General features: G+C 46.8%; 1 protein-coding gene across 1 annotated transcript; it reads left to right on the forward strand.

Moving 5' to 3' along the window:
- Positions 1 to 322: 322 nt before the first annotated feature.
- On the forward strand, positions 323 to 4,405 carry LOC144122176 (thioredoxin-related transmembrane protein 2 homolog). Its single transcript, XM_077655756.1, has one exon. The coding sequence runs from the start codon at positions 463 to 465 to the stop codon at positions 1,258 to 1,260; it is 798 nt and encodes a 265-aa protein (XP_077511882.1). The 5' UTR covers positions 323 to 462; the 3' UTR covers positions 1,261 to 4,405.
- The last annotated feature ends 4,575 nt before the right edge of the window (positions 4,406 to 8,980 follow it).

Here is an 8,980-nt window from a genome sequence, read left to right on the forward strand (position 1 = left end):
TAAGGCCAGTATTTTTCGCACAGAAACTTTTTAAAACCCGGCATATAAAAACGTAAGTCCCTGTAGTTCACTCTAGTAAAGCCTAGGAAAGCGATATGCGGCATCGAGCCACCTAGTGGAGATCAGTGGCGATCAATGGAGATCAATGCCACCAGGCACTGCATTTCCCCTTTTTTAAACAAAAAGCGTTGTACTTTCCAACCAGATGTACAAAAATAAACATTTTTTTAAAGCAAAAACTCGAATAATGCTTTTAAAAGTCATAAATTACAAATATGTGACCAATTATATTAATTTTGTTTCTCCACTCGTTTCATTTTGGCGCTTCAGTTCCGCAGCCATGTCGCTGGCGCTTGGCACAACCCTAGCTTCGCCTCACCTTCGCGACCTACGTAAACCGACCTTGTGGCGTGCACTGCTCGTATTGCGAAAAGTGTTCCCCGCAGCAGCAGCGCAGTGAACATGGCACTGGTGACGGGCGCCGAGCTGCGGCGCCTGCTGCACCCACATTACGTGGTCAACCTGCTGTTGGCGGCGTGCTTTCCAGTGCTGCGGCTGGTGCGGCCCTTCTGCGACATGCTCTTCCCCGGCGGCGACTGCCAGCTGGACTTCCGCGAGACCGAGATCCTGACCTTCGTAGCGGTCGTGGTGCTGTTTCGAACTCGCAAGACGGGCGTGGTGCGTCTGCTGCCGTACCTGGCCACGGCCTGCATGTACGCCAAGGTGGCCGGACTGCTGCTCTTCGTATACTGGGACCCGCGGCTGGGCCTGCTCTACGGCGCCCTGTGCCTGCTCCAGATGCTGGTGCTGCCGGAGCCGCCAGCGTACGGCGGGCCCGACCCTGTGCTCTACCTGGACGAGGACAGCTTCCGCGAGCTGGTGGAGCACGGGGACCGGCGCGTCACCTGGCTGGTGGCCTTCTACGCCCTCTGGAGCCCCGCCTGCGTCCAGATGGCGCCGGCCTTCGCCCAGCTGGCGGCGCGGTACGCGCTCGACAACCTGCGCTTCGCCAAGCTGGACGTGACCCGGTTCCCCGGCCTGGCGCACGAGCACCACGTGAGCACGACGCCGCTGAGCCGGCAGCTGCCCACCGTGCTGCTGTTCCGGGGAGGGCGCGTCGCCGCGCGCCGACCCGACGCCCAGGGCGGCCGCCTGGTGCCGTTCGTGTTCAGCGAGGACAGCATGGCGGCCGCCTTCGACCTCAACAACCTGCACCGCGAATGCCGCCAGCAGGAGCGCAGGAAGCCCAAGCAGAGCTGACTGCTGCACTGCATAGAGACTCCTGCTGCTGTGCACAGCAGCAGCCTGGCCGGGCTTCTGGCAGCAAGCTAGGGTTTGAAAGTGCTTACCCCATTGCTGCTAATGCCCGATGTAGCGATCTGTGTTCCACTGTTAGGTGCAGATTTGTTGGCTCCCATTATGCAGTCTCTTCCCAAAGGGCACAAGTTAAAACCTGAGGTGATGCGGATGTCACTGTTGGCTGCGTGCCTGCCGTAAAATAAGTTGCCACGAATTAGCACATTGTGCCGATATCTGCACTAGCGTGGACAGTTGTGTGGCAATTTTTTACTGTGTGCTATCCTAGCATCGAGGCCCGGATAGGACTGCGGGTATGTTGTGCATTTGATAATGGCGACAATTTTGCTTTCTGATCAGACTGAACACTACTGTAATGCGAAATGGCCCGTGGATTGCATGATTTAGGAAATGCCAAACCTGTGGATGTTTCTTGAGGTGGTTTGGATATGGCTGTTAATTTGCCTAATGAATTGCATTTGTCACGACATGGCAGCGTGAAGGTTTTGCTGTTTGCCAATTTCTGTATTTTTTATTTATTTGTACGTCCTGCAGGCCAGTGCTTTAGCCCAAGCAGCAGGGGCTTACAGATGTAAGCACACAACAAAATGAACACAACATCAAAAAGAACACATGGGAAACAAGTGCTTCTGAAAAAAAAAACACAAAAAATTGTCAGGCAATGAAAAACAACAGACTTTGTATATGATGGGAATGAGCCTTTCATGGGAGATAACTTTTTTTTTGTAAGGAAAACAGGATACATTAGGCATGCAAAATATGGCTTTCTAATTCTTTCACGAAATCGTTTGCTTTTAAAAATGTTGCGTGATAAAGAATTCCATTCTGTGACTGCGTGGGGGAAATAACTATTTGAATGTCTTATTGCGAGCAAGAATTGAGGCTAAAGAACATTCATGTCTATGCCGCGTTGTCCTAGTACTAGGATGTTTAACAGATTCTCGGATGGTTAACTTCATCTTTACGGAAAGGCCGTTGCAAAGAACTGTAAGGCGGCTAACCTTCCTCCGAGCTGCTAATGTAGGTATATTATTGTGCTTCATTAATTAGAAGGGGAATCTAACCATTTATATATTCCAAAAATAAATCTAACTGCCTTTCTGTGAACCATTTCCAGCTGCATAATATTTTTTTACAATGAGGCTCCCATACAACAGAGGCATATTCTAGTTTCGCCCTTATGCATGCATTACAAGCTAACATCCCGTCTAGTCGGTGCCACATGCGACAACTGGAGTGTCATCTATCTGCAAGGGTCCTACGTGGTTAGCAAGCCAGAGCTCGACTCTGTATTGCTAGGGGAAATGCACATCGCTGTGCTGAAAGCAGTTCGTGAGTGTCCAGGCCGAGCAGAGATGGTTTGGGTGAGAGTTCTCACCCAATAGAGTCAGGGCAACCTTACACTTCCATCAACCAAATGATCAGGCAGGCTTTCATAAAGGATATTCCACAGTACATCATATTCACACTATCAATCGGGTGATGGAGAAATGCACAGAGTATAACCAACCCTTCTATATAGCCTTTATTGATTACGGGAAAGCATTTGACTCAGTGGAAACCTCAGCAGTTATGCAGGCATTGCGGAATCAATGTGTAGAAGAGCCTTGTGTAAAAATACTAGAAGATGTCTATAGCAACTGCACAGCTACCATAGTCCTCCATAAAGTCTGCAATAAAATTTCGATAAGGAAGGGCATCAGCCAGGGAGACATGATCTCGTCAATGCTATTCACCGCTTGTTTACAGGAGGTATTCCGAGGCGTAGATTAACAACAGTTGGGGGTGAGATTTAATGGAGCAAACGTGAATAATCTGTGATTCACTGATGACATTGCCTCGCTAAGTCACTCAAGAGATGAATTGTAAAGCATGGTCAATGAGTTAGACAGGCAGAGCAGAACGGAGGGTCTAAAAATTAGCATGCAGAAAACCAAATTAATGTTCAACAGTCTAGCAAGGGAGCAGCAGTTTACATTAGGTAGTGAGGGGCTGGAAGTGGTAAAGGAATGAGTCTACTAAGGGAAGGTAGTGAGCGTAGATCTGGATCATGAGAGGGAAATAACTAGAAGGATAAGAATGAGGTGGAGTGCATATGGTAGGTTCCCTCGGATCATGAATGGAAGTTTACCAATATCCCTATGAGAAAAGTGTACAACAGCTTTATCTTACCTGTGCTCACATACGGGGCAGGAACATGGAGGCTAACGAAAAGGGTTCAGCTTAAGGCCAACACAGCGAGCCATGGAAATAAAAATGATAGGTGTAACGTTAAGAGACCGGAAGCGGGCAGATTGGGTGAGGGAACAAACGCGTGTTAATGACATCTTAGTCGAAATCAAGAGGAAGAAATGGGCTTGGGCAGGGCATGTAATGCGCTGGCAAGATAACTGTTGGTCCTTAAGGGCAATGGAGTGGATTCCTAGACATGGCAAGCGTAGCAGAGGGCTGCAGAAAATTAGGTGGGCGGATGAGATTAAGAAGTTTGCGGGCATTCGATGGGCGCAGCTGGCAAAGGACAGGGTTAATTGGAGAGACATGGGAGAGGTCTTTGACCTGCAGTGGGAGTAGTCAGGCTGATGATGACAGCTGGAAGCAAAGCATCGATTTCATACATGGGTCCATTTAAAATAGCCGGAAAGAGAGGCGGGAATACCTCTATGCTGCTAAGGGACGGCCACTGCTAGAATGCGTCCAAATCAGTGTACCAAATAGCAGGTCTGGCTTTACACCGCCCTGGGCACTGCTCCCAAACAATAATCCAACTGCTTCTCGATATTGCACCGCATCAGCAGCAGCCAAAACGATAACATCCAAACCACATTCTCTTCCTCCAACGTTTGAGGCAAGCAGTTCAACTTCAATTCCGCCTCAGACCAACGACACAAGTGCTGCGTCGAAGTACAAGAGATCCACCTGACGGATTCCAGTACTGTGCTGTTACGTGTGTTTTGTTTTTTTCAAGTGGGAGGCGATGTTATATCCCGCCCAAGTTTTTCATTTTCCATACAGTATACTATCATCATCAGCATTTTTCTCTTCTCTGGAACCCACACACACTCTGTTCGAAATAAACAGTCTACCCTGAGCTGCCACCTGTGCCTGTTGGTTCCTTTCATCCATACACCAGATACCACTCTGATGTTTACAATGTAAAGTCTCCCTGTAGAATGATTTTCTCATGCGTGTTGAATAGAGGGTAGAGAGAAGACCGTATAAAATTGATAATTTGAGATCGTGACACATTAGGTCAGAAGTGCAGCACTGTGACTGCATGTTGGCTTTTCATTTGCAAGAAACAGATGTCATCATAGTCAACATCTGTTCGGGTAGCCTGGATGATGTTGGCAGGGTAGATGGTGACCACCATGCATTTATTGCGTTGGGTCTTGCACATTTGGCTTTGCACACTGATGAGCCATCATATGATGGATATTTTATCTTAGCGTATACTGTTATGGCTTTAGATCACGGCATTGTGCAAGCTGTGACGTTGCAGCATTTTTTTTGTCTCGCTCGGCACCTGCTTTTATACAATGCTCAGATATAAATCTATGCTTAAATTGGTCTACATACCAAGATAGGTCACGACTGATTTGTGCAAACTCCGATCCACCTCGCATACAGTGTAGACAATGTGGAAGGAGACTGCATGTTTTATCTGCCACATCTTTCTGCACTGCTGCGACACATGAAAGAAACTTCGGTATGAACCATCAAATATGGGAAGCCGAAGCTGCCATTGAAACTGCACTTGGCCACAGTTGGCAGACTGATGCAGCTTGTGCAGGAGTGGCCTCTGCCAGTAGCTTTTTGCAGTACCACAAGGTGGCATTCAGTTCATAAGTTGCCTTTCTGAACTGCTGTAGCATGCAAATACTTGAAACGAACCACCACTCTGATGTAACCCATTTTCATGCCAGGATATTCGTAGTGGGTTGGTGCACCGGAGGAGGGGGTGTTTAAAGTGTGGCTAGGCTTGATGCTGCCGTGCCATTGACCCTTGTGAAGAAAAAGTGCAATGGCCCTAATGCAGAAGCAGGAGATCCACATGTTGGCTTACAATTAAATGCAGCTACTAAGAACTTGAAGCCATCATCATCAGCCCGACTACACCAACTGCAAAGGAAAGGCCTATCCCGTGTTTCTCCAATTACCCCTGTCCTTTGGCAATTGCGCCCACTGTATCCCCACTAACTTCTTCATCCGCCCACCTAACTTTCTGCCGACCCCTGCTATGCTTATCTTTTTCTGGAATCCACTCTGTTACCCTTAAGGACCAATCTTGCCTTTGCATTACATATGCCCTGCCCAAGCCCATTTCTTCTCGATTTCGACTAGGATGTCATTAACACGCGTTCGTTCCCTCATTCACTCTACCCGCTTCCAGTCTCTTAACGTTATACCTATCATTTTTCTTTCCATGGCTTGCTGCCTTGTCCTTAACATAAGCTGAACCCTTTTCGTTAGCCTCCACGTTTCTGCCCTGCAAGTGAGCATCCGTAAGATAAAGCTGTTGTACGCTTTCCTCTTGAGGGATATTGGTAAACTTCCATTCATGATCTGAGGGAACTTACCATATGCGCTCTGCCCCATTCTTATCATTCTAGTTGTTTCCCTCTCGTGATCAGGATCAGCGGTCACTACCTGCCTTAAGTAGACGTAGCCCCTTACCACTTCCAGCACCTTGCTACCTAATGTAAACTGCTGTTCCCTTGCTAGACTGTTGAACATTGCTTTGCTTTTCTGCATGGTAATTTTTGGACCCAGCGTTCTACTCTGCCTGTCTAACTCATTAACCAGGATTTGCAGTTCACCTCCCGATTGACTCAGCAAGGCAATGTTATCAGCGAATCGCAGATTCTCCATTAACTCTAATCCCCAACTGTTCCCAATTCAGGCCTCGGAATACCACCTGTAAGAAGGCGGTGAATAGCATTGGAGAGATCGTTTCTCCTTTCCTGACGCCCTTCCTTAATGGAATTTTATTGCTGTCTTTATGGAGGACTATGGTGGCTGTGCAGTGGCTATATATATCTTCCAGTATTTTGACATAAGGCTCATCTACACCAAGATTCCACAATGCCTGTATGACTGCTAAGGTGCTAATACTTGTTGCAGGGCTAGTTGATGCATGCTTCCAGAAAAGGGTTGTAGAGCCGAAAAAGACAACACACAGCAAATGAGACGAGACAGGCGCAAGCCTGAATGTAAAAACAATGTAAAAAGAGACATGCAGCTCCGCTTGTCAAATGTGCCCTGGGAGTCGTCTATCAGATTCCTCTCACGTGCGGAAAGTACATCGGACAAACCGGCCGCTGTATTAACGACCGATTAGCAGAACATAATCGGGATTTAAAAAATGGTACTGGTTCACATTTGCCGCATCATTGTAAAGCCTGCGGATACGATAGAAAGATTAAGTGTGTAGCAAGGCTGAAAGAAACGAAGATTTTAAACGGAAGTAAGGACCACACAGCCCGAGAACTGTTAGAGGCCTTCTATATTAAAAGCAGCTGTAGTGATTGTGTTAGTGCCACATCTATCACCATCTATTTTTATAGATACACGGGGGTGTGATACCTGTGTGCCTCACCTACCTTTTCCACTTTTTTTGTAAAACCCTCGCACGCATGTGCGGTTCTTGCTACCACACATGTGCCTGTCTAGTCTCACTTACCGTGTGTTGTCTTTTTCGGTGCTACAACCTTTTTCTGGAAGCTCTATCACTTGGTTGATAGTTTGAGTATGGTCTATTGTAGAGCATCTTTTACAAAAGCCTGCCCGATTTTTTTGTTGATGGTCTGAGGTTGTCCTGACTGTATTAGCGATTACCTTGGTAAATACCTTGTAGGCTATGGACAGTAAACTGATTGGTCTGTAATTTTTCAAATTCTTGACATCTCCTTTCTTATAAATTAAGATAACATTAGTGTTCATCCAAGCTTCCGATACAACCTTTTTCTGGAAGCTCTATCACTTGGTTGATAGTTTGAGTATGGTCTATTGTAGAGCATCTTTTACAAAAGCCTGCCCGATTTTTTTGTTGGTCTGAGGTTGTCCTGACTGTATTAGCGATTACCTTGGTAAATACCTTGTAGGCTATGGACAGTAAACTGATTGGTCTGTAATTTTTCAAATTCTTGACATCTCCTTTCTTATAAATTAAGATAACATTAGTGTTCATCCAAGCTTCCGATACGCTCGAGGCCATAAGGCATTGCATATGCAGGGTGGCTAGTTTTTCTAGCACAATCTCCCCTCCGTCCTTCAACAGTTCTGCTGTTACCTGACCCTCACCAGCTGCTTTTCCCCTTTACATTGCTCCTAAGGCTTTCTTTACTTCCTCTTTCATTACTGGCGGGATATCCCGTTGGTGTGCTCTAATGCCGACCTCACTTACGTCCCAATTACATTGGCTACTGTACAGGTCTGTGTAGAACTCTTCGGCTACTGTTACTATCTTATCTGGAGCCCTCCACTATGGCATCCCTGGTAGCCAGAGTTGCTTTGGAACGTTAAACCCCATGAAATCAAAATCAAATCACTTGAACCAGAGTTATCTGCAATTAAAATATATACATATGAGCATTTCCATGCCCTCCTCTCTCCTATAATTTTTTGCATGCTGCTGACGCTGCGGAAATTCCCCAAAGGTGGGGGAGCTTATGCACTGGTGCGACAGGGCCGACTGGACACAGCTGCAGAATGTGTGTGAAATGTCGAAGAATCTGACCAACAGCCATTTCTAAACCTACATACACAGATGTGCGACACGAAGGAAAGCAAGAGTGTGAAAGGTGCTGGGAAGAGCTCTTCCAATTTTTGAGCTCGATTGTGGGTTCTCAGCTGCATTTTATCATCTGCCTGACTGCACTCACAGCAGCTCCCCCATTAACCTTGGTCTGTGTCAGCCGCAACTACATTATCCCTGAAAACTTAATCACATCTGCCCACCTTTCTGCCACCCCCTGCTGCGCTTGCAACCTCTTGGAATCCATTCCGTTACCCTTAACGAACGCCGGTTATCTAGCCTTCACATTACATGCCCTACCCAAGCCCATTTCTTCATGATTTCTAGTAGCATGTCATTAAAATGTATTTGATCCCCGACCCACTCTGCCCTCTTCCCATCCCTTAATGTTACACCTATCATTTTCCTTTCCACAACTCGCTGCGTTCTGTTCAGTTTAAGTTAACTCGTTTCATTAGCCTCCATGTTTCTGCCTCATAGGCGTGTATCAGTAAGATGCTCACCTATGTAGAAGTGTATTGTTTAGCTCGCATATTCATGATGATACACTAGCAATGGAGCGAGTTTGTGCACTGCGCACAAAAAAATTTGCAAAGCTCCTTTAAGGTTAAATAAAAAAAAATGGAAAAAACAAAATAAGCACACCTGAAGATTATTCTGGAACAAAGCAGGACAGCGGTCCCTCTTCTCAGCTTAGCTGCAACACAGTGAAATTCTTTCCAAGTGCAAGTACCCATGCACCTTGCTCACAGTGCAGAGTACTGGGCTCATTGAATATCCAGTGGCTGCAGCCTTTGGCTATATATCCTTGATTGCCTGAAAGCCATGGCGTCCATTGCAGCTGGCCCTTGTGCCCTTCTGGGGAAAAGTCCTTCACCAGCAGCCACTGCCGCTAGAGCTGGCATGCGA

Source organism: Amblyomma americanum, chromosome 2 (genome assembly GCF_052857255.1).
Source record: "Amblyomma americanum isolate KBUSLIRL-KWMA chromosome 2, ASM5285725v1, whole genome shotgun sequence".
Lineage (NCBI taxonomy): Eukaryota > Metazoa > Arthropoda > Arachnida > Ixodida > Ixodidae > Amblyomma > Amblyomma americanum.

Coding starts and splice junctions, on each gene's coding strand:
- LOC144122176 (XM_077655756.1), top strand. CDS start 463: ATGGCACTGGTGACGGGCGCCGAGCTGCGGCGCCTGCTGCACCCACAT.